This window comes from Sceloporus occidentalis, unplaced genomic scaffold (assembly GCF_023333645.1).
Source record: "Sceloporus occidentalis isolate IW3139 unplaced genomic scaffold, rSceOcc1.0.p SCAF_76, whole genome shotgun sequence".
Taxonomy (NCBI): Eukaryota; Metazoa; Chordata; class Lepidosauria; order Squamata; family Phrynosomatidae; genus Sceloporus; species Sceloporus occidentalis.
The window spans coordinates 2389565-2407061 of NW_028317056.1; the positions used below are offsets into that span (position 1 = coordinate 2389565).

Genomic DNA, 17497 nt, shown 5'->3' on the forward strand with positions numbered 1-17497 from the left:
ATGATGAAGTTTCGCTTTCGGCGGCAGGGCAACGACCCTCAGAGAGAGAAGATAAAGCAGGACCTGTTTGCTTTTAATAAGGTGGGAGCCACAGCTGGTCGCGCGGGTGTCGGGCCCCAAGTCTTAGTACGGGATGAGGTAGCAGGGGCGAGTGCGGTGGGGGTCCTAAACTTGTGGGGTTTCTGCGGGCAAGGGCGCTTATAAGGGCCCCATTACACGAGGAATCGGCTTATGTGAGTCTGGGGGTCCCTCTATTACTTGAGGAAGGGGCTTGTTATGGTGGGGGGGGGGGTATTTAGTAGACGAAGGGGCTGATTGAGGGGTGAGGCTTATTTGAGGATGCAATTGCCCCCATCACGAGGGGAAGGCTCTTATTTGACGATGCAATTGCCCCCATCACTAGGGGCAGGTGCTTATTAGAGGATGTGGTGCCCCCCCCCCCCGCCGTGTGTAGTGGTTGCCTTGATGCCCCCTTATTGTTGGGTAGATCTAATTCAGCTCCCATGTTAACATGGGGCACCTAGAATGTGTCTCCCAATACTATTAGGGTGACTCTAATACCCCAGATTCGGCACTCGGTGTCCGCTGGGGCCCTTACGTGGTGCTAGGAGTCAGTGGGTGTTGTAGCTTCATCATTGGGTCAGGGGCCACCTTTCTGGGTGAGATGTGGGAAGCTGGATTTTCTTTCGGGTGGGGTGAGGGGATCTGGGACCCCTGAAGATGCGGTTGGTGGTCCTGCTTTTAATGCGAGCCCCTCGCAGTGTGTGCCAGGGGTCCGGTTTATTGCTATGTTTGAGTCAATGGTTTTGGTTTCTCTTCCTCCTTCTGTAAATTCATTAATCCTGACTTTATTTCTCCATCACACCCCCCCAATGGGCCCTCGGAGGGGCCCCTAAGCGCGGCCGGCATGTTCCCAGCACCTCTGAGGCTGCGTCTGGTGGCGTTGGAGCTGCGGCCGCAGAGGGAGGGCACCCTGGCACAGTCTGCCGGTACCTTGGTTGTTTTCCACCTCTACATGTATAAAGTTTCCTGGTTCTCTGATAAAGTCCCTCTATTATCCCGGTAATGTCCCCGAGCCACAAACTGGGGGCCGGTGCCCCCCGAGCTGCAAACCGGCCTGGCATCCGTGTCTCTGTTCCCCGCTGTCAGACAGATGTGGGGCATAAGCTGGCATAAGGTCTCTTTACCACAATCTCTATTAACTGTCATATTTCTGTATAGCACGCGTGTTACACGGATACATACATACGTACATACATGTCCCGTGTGCCATGCTTTGCTCTGGGCTGTAAGAGGATCTTATAGATTTATTTTGGGATCTTTTAGCGGTTCGCTCGTATCTATTAAAGGGCAAGTATTCTGCTGTAATCACTTAAGGGGGCAGTAAGTGCCCGGTGCGTAGTGCTGAATAGGTTAAATTTGGCTGGGGGGCAGCTTGGTGTTTGTATAGAAAGTTTGGGGCTGAATGCCAATAGAGAGGGGGGGCAGCTGGAAGTCATCCCTCCGTCCCCGGCCACCCCAGCTGGGAAGCATTAACTCCGTCAGGTTTAGGCTGCAAATCATGTCATATTACAGAAGGAAGAATAAGCATGCCGGGGAATTAACCCTTCCAGTTCCAGATGAGTATCCGATGCAGGGAGCTGTGTTTTCCGGGGTACCCGTCCGCATCTCGCCCCGTGTACCGGGGGGGGGGGTCCTTACGGCTTCCCCTGAACGTGCTTCCTCCCCTGGCGGATTCCTCCTACTCCCTGGACTTTGGGAGCGAGGGCCACTCGCCTGAGTCACACTCCGTCACTGTTTACCGAGCAGCCGCGAGGCTCTACCTGAGCTTTATTGCCCCGAAGCCCTCCTTAAATAAACACGAGGGGCCTTGTTTGATCTGAACAAATAGCGAGATAAGCCGGAGCGCCAGTAAAGGTAACCGGGAAGAACCTCGGCTCCCACCACTCAGGGGCAACTTCTGGCTGGGGCTTGCTGTTCGGACCCTGGTATAAAACATCTGTTTTTCCTCCCCTATAGGGTCCCATATAATATATATAAGATATATTATATTACACCACTTCCTGTTAAATCATTGAGAACCCTCTGTCGGGACATCTGCTGCCTCCCCGCTGGCCTTTGCTCCGGCGTGTGAACGGTTAAAGGCTTAGTGGCGAGGAGCCGCGGATCGGAATTCACCAGATTGTGGGTTTTATTGATCATTTTATAGATTTTCTTCTTGCGAAAGTAAATGTTTATCTACCTGCCGCCGGTGAGAGCCGGGAGCGACACGCAGTGCTGCAGCTTCACAGCGTTAAACTTTTTTTTTTTTTATTATATTTTTTAAATTTTATTTCATTTTATTATTTCTTTTTGGGGGGGGGGGGTGATCCCGAACCTGTCCTTCCTCAGCATGTGTTCTTAATTCCCTCTGTAGCTCCTTAGAACATCTGTGTTGGGGGGGGGGGGTGTTTAAAAGGGTTCCAGAGGTCTCCGTGGTAACATCCGCCCCAGCAGATTAATGTGATGTCATGAAATCTCGTGGTGACATCACAATTTGGATTACGTATCACTCCCCATAACTCTCCGCTGGCCTCTTTCTGTTCCGTAACCCAAATAACTTCATAATTGCCCCAGTTTGTGGAGCGGGGGTAAAGTTTTCCGGATGGGGCTGCCCTGCTTCCTCCTTGGGTACCATTGTGGTCACATCTCTGTGATCTCCTCCTCCTCTTCCTCCAGTTCTTCGGCGGTCCCCCTCCTCCCCCATCGCCTCTTCACCGTATTGTGTGCCCTCCGCTTTTTTTTTTTTTTTTTTTGAGGACAAAAGACCCCTTTCTCTGCAGCCCTGGATTAGATCTTTTGTGGGAACAATAGTTGGCCCTAAATATCCCGCGCCCCCTCCCCCTCTTCCAATTACTTTTTTGCTTGTCGGGGGAAATCTGCGGATAAACGCCCCGTGATGGGGGAACTTTTTTTTTCATTTTTTTATATTTATTTATTTTGAACGCTTTCCGGGAAAACGAATTAAATTGTCTCCCAAACCAGGTCGCGTTGTGACAGTTCCTTGGCTTCTATTTTACCCCGAGACGTAGTTGCGGATGAATTTCGAATACTCGCACAGTAATGGTCGTTCCTTATAAAAAGGAGTCCTACAAAGACCCCTGAAGCCGGTGAGCGGGGGGCTGCAGTCCCTGCGTGTTCCTCTGCACCATGGGAGCGCGTGTTCGTGTGACTGATTACGTGTAACGCGTCGTACGTGGCGTTTGGTGACGGTTTGCGAGCGTTTTCATAGAGCGCGTTTCTCGTGCCGGGTTCTCTTGGTGATCCGGGAGGCGTCATTACTGATCGCGCCGCGCATGGAGCGTCTCGGGGGAACGGATTACTAGAAATATTCCCCAATGGGGTGATTTTTATCCAGACGGCGACGCACGAAAGCAAATCGGGAACGCGTCGTCCTCACCAAGCAGTAAATCCGCTTACGACCCAGCTTTAAAAAATATATATACAACATCTTCTGGATATTATATAGCTGATGGGGGGGGGGGGGGATTCTACAGAATGCGTTTACAAGGGGGGGGGCACCATGAATATTTAAAAGTTACAGTGCTTGTGATTGGCTGGAGCGTCCCTTTAACGTCTGCATCCGCAGCATATATGTAAAGGCTGGACTGTTACATTTATATGTATTGTGTTGCAAGGGGGGGGCAATCGTATTTTGGTCGCACGTGGGGAATGGCGTCCGCGCTCAGACATCGCCCCCCCCAGTATTTCGTATCCTTTGGCCGCTGCGCATGGTGGGATTAGCTGGACGCTCTGACTTTGCTGTAATTAGAATCAGATTCTTGGAGAGATAATTGATTCAGACCGGATGCAGCTGCGATATGATCTCACCGAGCGAGGGGCGAGCGCCGGCCAACCCGCACCTTAAAGGATTCGCTTATTCCCCCCCCCCCCCCGCGCATGTTTACGAACCTCCCCTGACGGGACGCAGCGGCCCAGATCCTCCATACGCCCTGCGATATGGCTTTTAAAAAAAACATATGTTTCGTTTAGAGAGTCGCCTGGCTCTGACCCTTTACGGCTTCGGATTTCGGGAGGGATTGTTTTCTTGTGTTTTGGGGCTGGAAACGTGACCTGTCCAGATGTGCCGGGCGGTTACCGGGATCTCCTGGGTGTTCGCTTTTAAGAAAGTAGCGTGATCTCTGGTTTTTCGGTGGTCTCAGTTTGCCAAGAACTTCCTGTTGTAGAGAACGTTTGACACCTCGCTTTTGTCTTGAGTTGAGAAGCTTGGAAGCTCCCAAAATCTTACTCACCCGGGGTGACTCGAGGATGGGCTCCGCGGGCCCGGAGAAGAGTTTGGTGAACAACGGGAAAGCAGATCATTCAAATGGTCACTGCTCTTCTTTTAAGGATAACTGGGTGGGATGCGGAAACAATAGAATGACTCGGTCTTAATAACCCAGGCAGACTCGCTGACTAATGAAAGTCTATGGAGGAACGGACTTTATAAGCATCAGCTCAGTGCGGTGTTTGAGCCGGGAAAGTCACCCAAAATATCACATGACTGACAGCACCGGTGGCTCCAGGTCTGCAGATAAAGGGAGTTTATTGGAGCAAAATGAGATAAAACCAGGTTTTTGTGAATGGTGACTGATCAGGTTGTGGGGGGGTGGGGGTTGCTGTTGTATACAGTGCTGGAGGGGTTGTTGCTGTTTATGGTGCAGTGGTGTTATTTCCCCCCCCCCCCCCCCCCCGGTCTAACCTCCCAGCGGTGTCTTCATATTGGGCAGACCTCTGTATATTGTTTTGTGAACAGACAGTATAAAGGCTGCTAGAATCTCAGCCCATGCGCAGGCTGTCCCCGTTCTCCGTTATCAGCATTTTTTTCTCTCCTTTCCCTTTTATTTCCATCATAAGAATGTGGAATTCTTTCAGATGCCTGAAGAGGATAAAAGCACCAGAGCCGGGTTTCCCTCCCCAAATACTCCCACTCCTAACTCTGATTTAGAAGATAGGGAGTGAAACCATACTAAGCGCGGAGGTACCAGGCTCATCTCGACGCGAGAGAGACGATCCTTATGGTGTCTAACGATTTCTTTTTCTCCTTCCCCTGCAGACCGTGGAACATGGATTCCCCAACCAGCCCAGCTCCCTCGCCTTCGACCCACTCCTCAAAATCATGGCCATCGGAGCGAAATCAGGAGCGGTTAAAATGTATCCTTTTTACCGGCGTATGGATCAAAACTTGGACTACATCTCCCATCATCCCCAGCTAACACCAGCATCATGGCTTCGATTTGTGAAGCAGGCCGCCTGCAAGCGGTGAATGTATTGCCCGCGACATAAAGCCTTCTATGTAAACCAGGTGTTTACAATGCATTCTGTTGCATAATGTATGGATCAAGTTGCTAAGGGTGATACCGGGCTTTAATCTTTTACACCATATACAGCTGCAAGGTGCGCGTTGCGCAAGCTCAGGATGGAGCGACGCCAGAAATCGGTTGTACCCCCCCCTCCGCCTCCTCCTCCCCCCCCACCCCCCAGCACCTGTACTGGTTTGCCGTCCCAGTTACTGATGCTTTTTTTATGCTCCGTTCCCCTCTTTTCCTCCGAAGTTTATTTGTAGGGTAATTTACCGAAACCTGTGATTCTTCTCTGGTTTCATGGGTAATTAGCGGCGGGGGAGGGGCCTGAACAATGGCCGCACCTTAATTTTCCCGGGAAGAGTGAGATACTCCAGGGAAGGGCAGGAAGGATACTTAACCCTTTCTCCTAGTAAAAGAATAATAACCTCCTTATAATAACTATAGCTAATGCATGGTTCAGGGTTTCAGTGTCTGGTTGCTCTGCCACCTGCATGGTTTAACATGGCCGAGTACTTTTAACTGCTTCTGTGCTGAATGGGTCTTTTAAGCCACGCTGCGTTTGTTTCAGGGTCCTCACCTGTGTACGAAACCCCCAATAAGGCTTCTCAGAATTAGTTTGATGCTTTACGGCAATGCTAATGAAGTCCGTTCCTCCATAGACTTTCTTTAGTCAGAGAGTCCGGCTGGGTGATTAGGACCAAGCCATTCTAATGTTCCCCACAGGCAGTATCGTAAGGAGTCGGGGGGGGGGGGGGTTTGTCGATCGGGGCTCAGATAACAGAGCGAGAACCCCGAAAAGAAAACTCAGCAATATTTTTTAAAACGTATTTTTAATCTGATACTAGAAATAAGCCAACAGCGTTGGGAGCTGGCTTTTAACCCCTTGTTCCACCTCTGCCAGCGACTCGCTCTTATTGGCTGCGTGGCTCGGTCGGGGGAAAATGCCACGGATTGGGCAGCAGATCCCAGTAGGGGGGGAGGGGGGATTTAACGGTCTCTGAGCAACGTTCCCCCTGAATAGCTTCTCTCTATTGAAACACAAGGGATGGAAGGTGGGGCCCCTTGGTGCGCCGGTTGCCATGGCGGCGCTTGCGCAGGCAGCCAGCAGGGGACAGAGGGAATTTCTTTGCCCGGTGGTGGCAGCACGCTGTCTGGGGGCCTCCGTCGAATACCTTTTGGGGGTAAATGAACCGTGTTTATTGGCACAGGGCAGTATTCACTTGTTTATACCGATGTGCCCCATGGAAGGGCTGTTATTGGGAGTCGCAGCCTTCTGGTGGTTACAGATCCCCAACTCCCGGTGCAGATGGTTACAAATTTTTTTTATATATTTTTTAAAATAATAATAAAAAAAAATTGTTGGAGTTCTTAACTGTAGCTTTTATTTGTTTTTAACAATTTAGTCACTTTACATGATTCAAGGGTTTTCCTGTGGGTCACTTGTCTTTATGGTGCGGCTATTTCCATTATAACCCTGCTCGGCGGCTGGGTGGCCGCACTCTGTATTCTGCCAATCTACAGACAACAGCTGCCCCGGCTCGGGGGGATGTACAGGTCAGTATTCCGCCCCGTGTCGGGGCATTGAGAAGTCCGTGCCCCTCACAATGGGTTATTGTATGTCTGCAGCTGGGTCTGACAGTGAGTCAGATCTGTATCGGCCCCTGATGGCTCTGCGGGGCCGCACCGGCTCTTCCTCCCGCTGCCCCCCCCCCCCATTAATCTGTATCCCAATGACACGAGACCTCTGGGGTTTAACACTTCGAGGGTTTTATTACCTTAGCGCCGCTCTGACCCAATCGTAAGGACGCGTTTAGATTAACGCTTTGAAGCCCGCAGCGGCTTGCAGAGCATCGCACCGAGTGAGTAATCGTTACTCACGCCTCCTACACGCTCGGTCTAGGAGAGGACTTTGGAAGCCCGTCTAACATAAACATGTTTGAACCTCGTTCCTCTTACAGAACAAGTGTTACATTTGGTTAAATAAAAAAATACATCTTGGTGGGATAAAGAAAAAATAAATAAATTAGTCGTAGGAACGCTCCGAATTATTCAAACGCATTCCGATAACGGCAGAGGAGAGCCTGACTGCCGGCTCCGGAGGTTTTTAATACTTTGCCGGAGTCCCTTTTAGATTGCTGGGTGGGGGTGGGCCAGCCTGTCATGTGCTTGGGTTTCCTCGTTAACTTTAAAGGTCCTGTAGTCATGGTAACGGGTAAGGCGGTGGGCTTTAAAGGCACAGCGGCGGAGCGCACGCACTCTCTATTCCCTTTCATCCACTTGTGCTGACAGCTACACTGTTGACACCTGTCCTCCTGCGCCGTGTATAAATAATACATTAAAATGCGGGGAAATTATGGGTTTTATACAAAGGTTTTCCGTCGGGATCTCGGGTTTGCCGTTTATTTCGGATAATAGTAAGCTCTGCGGTTTAATGATCCGAGGCGCGGGCGGGGATTCCGGGTCGGAACCGGTACTCGTGGGTCTGTGTGCGGAGTTCTATTAGAGTTCTCCGAGAGTCCGTGTTCATGATGTAAATATTTGGACGAGCCTCTCCGTGTAAACGGGCGACCTCCCTCCCACGCCATTCCTGGCCACGTTAAATCTCAGGCGTTTGGAGTGTAAATTTAACTCCTGGCTTTCCGAAGAGCGATTTAAAGGGATAGACCGCTGATTAAAAAAAGACATGCTCCTGCTCCGCATCTGTGTTGCTTAAGGACCACGGGATCTAAACACGCCTCATGAATGTAGAAAGAGAATTGGGGGGACACGCGGGGTGCTTTAACAGACTACCTCTGTGGCTTTTGTTCCCGACGCCATTGTATGTTTTCCTTGACCTCTGACCTTTACAGATATGGCACCCCAGGAGTGGAGTTCACGGGTCTGCACAAAGACATGGCCACCGTCACCCAAATGCACTTTCTGCCGGGACAGGTAGGCATCTATCCCATCCGCAAGCTCTTTCCAGTCGATCTATACATTTTCTTTATTTGCTGGCGTGTATAGATCAAGAACTTTTTTTTTTTTTTTTTTTTTTTGAGCTGAAATCTCTTGTCATTTACACTCAAGATGGGACGATGCTTTGCTTCCCATGAGCTGACTTGTCCCCCCTGCTGTCCTCTAGGGCCGGCTCATTACCCTCTTGGATGATAACACGCTGCACCTGTGGGAGCTTCAGCAGAAGGACGGCTGCACTCACCTGGAGGAGACTCTGAGCTTCACGCTGCCCGGCCGGCCAGGGTTCGACTGCGCTAAGTACTCAAACTGCCTCTCTTCTCTCTCACGCTTGTTTATTTGGGGGGGGGGCTGGGGGGTAGTAGTCCATCCCAGATACCCCAACATTATTCCCAGACGCCGTGGCCCGTGTTTATTGGCAGGAACCTGCCACAAATTTCTCTAAATCTAGAACTTTGGTCCGGAACGAGCTAAGATATGAGGTCTAGTTAGCCAAAAATAGGTATTAATCCGTTCTCTCATAAACTGTTTCTGTCTTAGACTTCCTAAAATAAGTACAATATGTTAAGGTTGCAGTTCTTGTTTTACTCGCTCCATAAATGGTCTGGATTTTCTTCAGTGATAAATACGACCCGTGTTATTTAAATGAGTTTCGTTAACCTGGGACGGTATTCATATTCTGCTTCTGGACTCTACATCCTGATTGGCTGATCGGTTTGCTTGGAAGGGGATTAGAATGGATCCGGGTAGATCTGATAAATCCCCTGTCTGGTCATTTGTAATCTACAAGGATGCCCGAAACCTCCGCTCTGTGGGCAATGCGATTCGGTACAGGTGGCCCCTGTCATGGGTTGGAGGTCAATTACAAGCGTGAGGGGTAAATGAGGCTCACGCTGGTGGCGGGGGGAGAGAGGCTCTCGGCGGTGCCAGGTGGTGGCGGGGAGAGAGAGGCTCTCGGCGGTGGCGGGGGGAGAGAGGCTCTCGGCGGTGCCAGGCGGTGGCGGGGGGAGAGAGGCTCTCGGCGGTGCCAGGCGGTGGCGGGGGGAGAGAGGCTCTCGGCAGTGCCAGGTGGTGGCGGGGAGAGAGAGGCTCTCGGTGGTGGCGGGGGGAGAGAGGCTCTCGGCGGTGCCAGGTGGTGGCGGGGGGAGAGAGGCTCTCGGTGGTGCCAGGAGGCTGCTTGGTGATTTGACTCGTTAGTAAACTGAGGATGACCATCTTACCGGTTTTCTGCCTTTGGTTTGTTCGGCCTCCCTCTGACCGCGACGTCTTTTTTTTTTTTTTTTTTTTTTCCAGCTCGCCCCCCAGTATCTCCCGAGTGACCGTGATCCTGGTGAACGCCGCGTGCGATGTGGCCTGCCTCGGGACGGAAGGCGGCGGGGTTTACTTCCTCCAAATCCCGAGTCTGACGTTACTGGAGGAGCGGACGCTGCTTCCCGATGAGGTCTTACAGAGGTGAGGGGAGACGGCGCTTTCCGGTAATCTATACTTACCGTCTCGTGGTGCAGCCGTCTAGGATACGTATCCTTAGCCTTTGTGAATTAACCCTTGCTGTAGTAGATGATACATGATTGTCATCACTCTGAATAATGCCCAATTTTTTTAAATTCATATAATATAAATATATATATTTTTTTTATTTAATATATATTTATATTATTATTTCTTATTTTTATTTTTTTGCAGTATTCCGGAAGAGCACCGCTGCGGAAAGGCTTTGGGCCCCGTAGAGTCTCTGCAGGAACACCCGGAGCGCCGCGGCCAGATCCTGATCGGTTACAGCCGGGGACTTGTGGTTTGGTGGGAGTGCGAGACCCGCAAAGTCTTGCATCTCTTCCTGGGCAATCAGGTGACTTGAACCCCCTTTTGGTCTACGGCTCTTGCGTCCGTTTTGGGTCGGAGAAACTAGTTACACCTAAAGTGAACGGCTGTCTGTGATTGGTCACCTTCATGGTGTTTGCGATAGAATCGCTGTATGGCCTTACATGCAAATTAGTTTTTTGGGTTTTTTTTTAGTACTTTGCGTGCCACGCTGTGTGTGTGTGTGTGTGTGTATATATGTGTGTATATATATATATATATGTGTATATATATATATATATATATATATATATATATATATATATATATATATATATATATATATATATATATATATATATGAGCCCGATTTAGAACCTCCCTTTTTTTTTTTTAATCTATGTATAGATTATTTTATACATCCCGGTTGACCGTGTTTTTGTGTCGGTTGCAGCAAATGGAAAGTATTTATTGGGAACGTGGTGGGAAATCCTTCATCAGCTCTCACAGTGACGGCGGGTACATGGTGTGGGAAGCGAGCGCTAGCTCCTCGGTCACAACGCAGGCGAGCACCTCGACAATCCCCTACGGTGAGTTCGGACCCTGTGTAATACCCTCTACCACTTCTGCTGGGAGGCTGTTCCATTTGTCTACCATTCTCTATGGAAGATTTACAGGAGAGCTTTCGTGTTCTTTTCCCTCTCGGCTGTTAACGTCCTGGGCTTTCAAGCCTTTCAGATCCCGTTCGGATACGGTGTTTGTTTACTTAGGCAGCTTCTAATAAGTAAATGATACCTAGCGGTTCGGCTGAACGTTTAATTCCGTCACCGGCCTCTGCGGTCACCTGGGGTGAAATCCGACACCGTAATGCATTTTTAGCCCGTGTACATTGTACTGATTAATGTTCCGCCTGTAACACGAGACCTTCCACACCCCCCCTCACCATTTATAGAAAATGTTTATTTTAGGTGGGGATGACCCAAATTCCTTAAAATATTGGTGTAAATCTCGGACACTTGGCCTGTTTTTTTTTTTTGTTTTTGTTTTTTTTTTTTATAATTTTTTTTACATTCATACAGGAACTTTTTTTTTTTTATTTGTATAATATCTTGAGTGTCTAATGCTGGCATTTACATTTTTTTTCTTCTTCTAACTCTTTCAGGCCCGTTTCCGTGCAAAGCCATCAATAAAATTCAGTGGAAATCCAGCAGTTCCGGGTATGTTCTTGTTTTTTTAATTCCGCTTCTGTCAAACCCTAAGGTTTGCGCTCTGGTAGCAGGGCTCTCGGAATCTTACCGTCTTCACTGTTTCAGGAATCACTTCATTATATTTAGCGGCGGGATGCCGCGGGCCAGCTATGGCGACAGACACTGCGTCACCGTCCTGCAGGGGAAGAACTTGGTCACCTTCGACTTCACGTCTCGCGTCATCGACTTCTTCACAGTATGTCCGGTCAAGACTGAAGACGGTGCGTGTCTTTTTTTTTTTTTTTTTTTTGTAGATTTTTGCCCCATAATGTTAATATATAAACTTTGTATGGGGTGTAACAGCGCCCGTCCCCCTCCATCTTGTTATTGTCGCCTTTGGCTGACTCCTCGCTGTTTTTGTGTCCTGCAGGCCAGGACGATCCCTCCGCTCTGGTGGTCTTGGTGGAGGAAGAGTTGGTAGTCATTGACTTGCTGACTCCTGGCTGGCCCACCATTCCCGCCCCGTACCTGGCTCCTCTCCACTCCTCGGCCATCACCTGCTCCTATCACATCTCCAACGTGACGCTGAAGCTGTGGGAAAGAATAATCAGCGCCGGCGAGCAGCAGAACCCCCGGCTGTCGTCTGCGGTGAGAACCTTTCCGCCGGAATTCAGGCGCGTTGGGTTTTAACTCGATGCCACGAAATGGCAAAAAAATTTTTTGAAGAACTAAATGCATTCTGCCTTCTTTTTCCCCCCCAAGAGGTGGCCAATAGATGGTGGGAGAAGCCTTGCGGAGGAGCCGTCGCAGAGAGGGCTGCTTCTCACCGGGTAAGTGAGATTTTCAACATTTAACCCTTCGACTCGAACCTCAACTTTACTAAACTGTATTAACCCGAATAGAGACACTTTACCCAAGTGCGTGCCTAGTGCTGACTCACGTGGACTTTTACGGCCGTTTGCTTTGTGCTCTGTCGGCCGAGCGCAGAGTCTTAGGAGGCCGCTCGCTCCTCTGCGTGCTTTCGAGCAGCTGTAATGGTTTAAGCAATGGGATGCTCTTCGGAGGTTTAGAGGAGTAGCGAGGCTCTCCCTCGCTGTGTGGGGCCGGTTCCCCTCCTGTTTAATTTGGCAGAAGTAGGAGGCTGTTGTTGGAGTTCAGGGTCTGGGGGGGCGACGGGCTCCAGATGTGCGGGGGAGAGGAACCGCCGCACTCCCCCTCATCCAACGAGCCTGCAGGCTATTGTGTGTCCCTCCGCAGCCAGCTCCGGCCCGGCCGCTCCACCTCTCGCAGGTAACCGGTAACGTGATGCCTTTCACGTGTCTACATATCCATTCCATGTAAGCCGGGAGATGCTGTAATGGTTCGAGAAATGCAAGTCGTTTCACGTAAACCTCTAATAAGATCCCGTGAGGCTCTCTAAAAAAAAATATAATGAACTCTCTTTTCAGCCATGAAGACGGCACCGTGCGGTTCTGGGACGCCTCCGGCGTTGCTCTGAAGCCTTTGTACCGAGTGCCGACGGCAGGAATTTTTCAGACGGACTGCGACCACAACGAGAGTTTAAATCAGAGCAACGATGAGGACTGGCCTCCTTTCCGAAAGGTAAACCCACGAGCCTCGCGGGCAGGGAGAGAGGGTCTTCCGGTGGGGGTAAGGGGGGAGGTACACGTTCCTCAAGCCGCATGACATGGGACCGCATCCACCCCGTGTCCTGCATGAAATATTTCAGACTTTGGCAACGATGCAGGATGTCCTCATTGAATCTTAAATCCTTCCTTTAACTTTCATCCCATAAAAAAATAAAAATGTTATATATTTATTTAATTTGACCTTTTATATAGCTGGTAGACCAAAAAAATAAATAAATAAATAAAAGTTTGAAAGAAATTCACGTCAAGGTCAGTGATTTTAATTCAACGGCGCAGGGATGTTTCCATCCACGTAATGAGTTGTATCGTGTGTTTGTGGCTCCTTATGCAGGTGGGATGCTTCGATCCGTACAGCGATGACCCGCGTCTGGGGATACAGAAAATCGCGCTCTGCAAGTACAGCGGGAAGATGGTGGTGGCGGGTACCGCCGGACAGGTAATTGCCTTTAAATGTCTTGCTTTCTTCTTTTTTGGGGGCAGGTTCTGTCCCGAGGCGGTCCGTTGATCGGATTGCGGTTTAATGCCCCCTCTTGCCACCTTTTCAGGTTCTCGTGATGGATCTGAGTGACGAGAAATCGGAGCATGTGATTAGCGTGGCAGCCGTGGACCTCTTGCAGGATCGCGAAGGCTTCACGTGGAAAGGCCACGACAAGCTGACTCCGCGGAACGGCTCCCTCTTCTTCCCACCTGGCTTCCAGACCACCCTTCTGGTGCAGTGCGTGCCGCCGGCTGCGGTCACCGCCGTGTCCTTACACTCGGAGTGGAGTCTCGTGGCTTTCGGGACCAGCCACGGCTTCGGCCTCTTCGATTATCACAGACGGAGTCCCGTGCTCACAAGGTGACGGCATTCTTGTTTATGATGTCGTTTCCAACTAACGCGTAAGGGCAGAAATCTGAATCCCGCCAACCCTTTCCACCTCTGTGCTCGGAGATTATTTTTGTGCGGTGGCTGAATGTTCTGTGAATCACTTTTGGATCTTCTCCATTCCAACTCCTGTCTAATCCAATACATTAATGAAAAGAATCCAAGCAGCCTGATGATCTGCCCCGTTTGCCCCGCTGATCCCTGTTGGAGTGGCTTCTTGTGATATACCATACAATGCCAGTACTTATCGGCGTCCTACTCTGATGGCGCCGTCGTCCGTGGTTTGGGGTGGCAGGCTGTCTCAATTTTTTTTTTTTTTCCCCCTTCTTGACCCCAGGTGCACGCTGCATCCAAATGATTCTCTGGCTATGGAAGGTCCCTTGTCCCGGGTCAAGTCTCTGAAGAAGTCTCTCAGACAGTCATTCCGCAGAATAAGGAAAAGCAGGGTGTCCGGCAAGAAGAGACCGCAAACTGCCAGCCCGGCTAGCAAGGTATGGACAGAATTGTCTCTCGGTAGGGCTGGTGGTATATAAAGTTGCCTCTATATATTTGGTTCTTGGGGTAGCTTCAGGCTGAATGTTCTGGAGGGGTTTCTCCCCAATTTTGCCCCTACAATGAGTTGATGATCCTGATGTGCTGTGTCTGTTTTCCTCCATTCCTGTCCTCGCCGATAACCTCTGTCTTTCTTCTCCAGCTGCAGGAGGCCAACGCTCACCTTGCCGAGCAGCCCGGACCCCACGATCTTGAAGTGACTCCTGTCCAGCGGAGGATTGAGGCACGATCTGCCGACGACTCTTTGTCCGGTGTTGTGCGCTGCTTGTATTTTGCCGACACTTTCCTCCGGGACGGTACGTGGCTGATCGGGGCCGGGGTGGAGGAATGTACTTCTAAAAAATATTTGCCTTGGCTCGTTCTGAGCGTCTCCTATATTCTTATCTCTCTCATTAATAACCGCTGACCGTCTCTCTGCCCAGCCATCCACCACGGTCCCACTCTGTGGGCTGGCACAAACTCCGGCTCTGTGTTCGCGTATGCCCTGGAGGTGCCGTCCAGGGAGAAGTTTTCCGAGCGCTGCGCGGAGGCTGTCCTGGGGAAGGAGATCCAGCTCATGCACAGGGCGCCTGTCGTGTCCATAGGCGTGCTGGACGGGCGAGGGAACCCCCTCCCAGAGCCTTACGAGGTGTCCCGTGACCTAGCGAAAGCCCCTGACATGCAGGGCACGCACTCCGTGCTGATCGCCTCAGAGGAGCAGTTTAAGGTGAGTTTTGAGGTCTGGCCAACGCATTAAGCTTAGTAACAAAGACCCGAATGAATCTTGTACGACGTTGTGGTCTAGCTCTACCTTAAACTGGTTGGCGTAAGGAACGTTGGTGCTGCTGGATAGTGTTCAGTGCCAACTTCATTTTTGTAACCAAAACAGATCCCTTTAGCGTTGGAATTGCTCTTTGTGTTTTTTTTTTTTGAGGTTCTCCTGATTAATGGTAGTGTGTTTTATTTTGAACAGGTGTTCACGTTGCCCAAAATCAGCGCCAAAACCAAATTCAAGCTGACGGCGCACGAGGGCTGCCGAGTACGGAAAGTGGCCCTCGCCAACTTCCCCAGCTGCGCGTCCGACGATTACTCCGAGAACTGCCTGGCGTGTCTGACCAACCTGGGGGACATCCACGTCTTCAGCATCCCGGGGCTCCGGCCGCAGGTCCGCTACGACTGCGTCCGCAAGGAGGACATCAGCGGCATCGCGTCGTGCGTCTTCACGAAATACGGTCAAGGTGAGGCGCACAAAAGCCGCTCTGCGTGTTCTCCGTGTCCATACATCTGTTTGTGCTCCATATTGAATCCACGGAGCGTGATTTGACATAACTATTCCTTGGAAGAAACTTAATATCCGTCCACGCCTTCCCCCTTGCTGTCCCGATGGACCTCGGCGATGAGATCTCTCTCTTTATGTTGGAACCGAAGCCCACCAAGACTTGGCAGGGTCTGTTTCCAAACATCTTGTTGCTTGGCCTTCGCCGCTCTTTAGATGACGACGTTGGATATTCACTAATCTCCCCTGGACCCTACGATTTTTAACTCTCGCTGAGCTTGCTCTAATACTGAGAGACCCAACCATGCTCCGTCTCCAAAGATTTAAGCTTTAACGCAATGGGAGTGTACTGCTGCTGAGATTCTAAGACGTATTTTGCAGACCAACTCGGTGCAGCTTCGCTTTTTAGCTCAAACGTGGTCAGGAGTTTAATTTCACCCCGATACAAAAGCTTAAAAGCTTAACCATGTCCTCCCTGGATTCGTTCTGCGTCTAACCAGTCGTCTATCTCTCTTCTCCAGGGTTTTACTTGATCTCGCCCTCGGAGTTCGAACGATTCTCACTCAGTGCGAAGAACATCACCGAGCCGGTCTGCCTGGTGGAGTTTGAAAGGCCGCATGACCCAGTTCCTCTTGGGTAAGGAGAAGGGGAGCATCCGAATCCCGCCATCTTGAATGATGGGGGTTTTTTTTGTGTTTTTTTTTCCTTGCTGGTCATACGCGATCATTGAGAAAACATCTTTCTGCGTTCGTTTTGACCGTAACAATCGTCTTCGTTTCATTTCAGCACTAAAGGCGCCGGGTCACCCAAAACCAACCAGGCCAATGGGACGCACATAACAAGGGAGCCGGATGGGACCCAGCTCGCTCCAGATGGTGAGTCTGAAATCAATGCTGTAGATTATCCCCAAATGACTGGGAGCAAGGGGACCTAACCGACTACCACTCACACTTAATAGCACTGAGTGTTCTCTTCTGGAATCCATCATTGTTAAATAGACAGTTGGAAGAACCGGCTGCCCCAATGCGTTCTTTAGTTTGTCCTCGGCCATGGGGGCTTCTGTAATGTCTTCTTCTGCTGTGTCCCAACCGGTCTCCTTTCTAAGTGTCCTCTGCCCTCCTCACTCAGGGTACGCGAGTGAACGCATGGCGCTGTCGCCTTCCCCTCTCGACTCTCCCTTGAACAGTACGGATACGACCCTGGACACTACGGGAGACATCACCGTGGAGGACGTGAGGGACATTCTGGGGTGAGGAACATCTCGCGTTCTTGAGCTTCTATCTTTATGAATTAATTCTGACCTGCGGCTTTTATTACTCCAATATTGAGGAAACTCAGGAATTTCTACACTAACTTAGTGTCCGGAATATTGCACTAAATTTCCTCCCATTCCAGACTCTTTAGCCTGATTTAATAAACCCACTTTGAGGTTTGTTATCGGTTAATCCCATCTGTCGCTTTTAATCTGTAATCTGCTTCACGAACGCTTTTGCCAAAAGTTTTTGCCGGCATTTAGTGGGTTATTGGCTCCCCCTCGTGGAGAGCGAGACGTTACGCCCAAGATCCTTGTATTTATTACATGAACGCGAAATAAATTTCTATAATCTGACCCCCCCCAGTTAGAGGACGGCTGAGGCCCGGCTGGCTTTAAAGGTCCACGGCTGCAGGCTGCGCATGGTGTATCGGGGGGGCTCTGGACAAAATAATGTTTGTTTTCCTTTTTCTTGCAGAGTAACCGAAGAATGTGAGAAGAACATTAAGAATTCTGCAGAAGACCCGCGGTCCCCGGACATTCTCATTAAATGAGGTCGGTGATCAAAGCGATCGGCTCTGGGGGAATTGCTAATCTTGTATCTGATTTTAATCCAGAGACCGGCTGCGGCCGTTAACGTTTC

General features: G+C 50.3%; 1 protein-coding gene across 1 annotated transcript; it reads left to right on the forward strand.

The window, feature by feature from the left end:
• On the forward strand, nucleotides 1–17408 carry LOC149285763 (lethal(2) giant larvae protein homolog 1-like). The gene is made up of 22 exons (XM_089494840.1): nucleotides 1–81; nucleotides 5096–5193; nucleotides 8195–8276; nucleotides 8467–8597; nucleotides 9591–9749; nucleotides 9981–10143; nucleotides 10549–10684; nucleotides 11257–11311; nucleotides 11408–11562; nucleotides 11712–11929; nucleotides 12044–12111; nucleotides 12730–12883; nucleotides 13262–13366; nucleotides 13476–13768; nucleotides 14133–14286; nucleotides 14490–14643; nucleotides 14770–15053; nucleotides 15300–15564; nucleotides 16124–16238; nucleotides 16389–16477; nucleotides 16731–16851; nucleotides 17333–17408. Exons 1-22 carry the CDS (start codon nucleotides 1–3, stop codon nucleotides 17406–17408), a joined length of 3156 nt encoding a protein of 1051 aa, XP_089350966.1.
• Nucleotides 17409–17497: the final 89 nt, after the last annotated feature.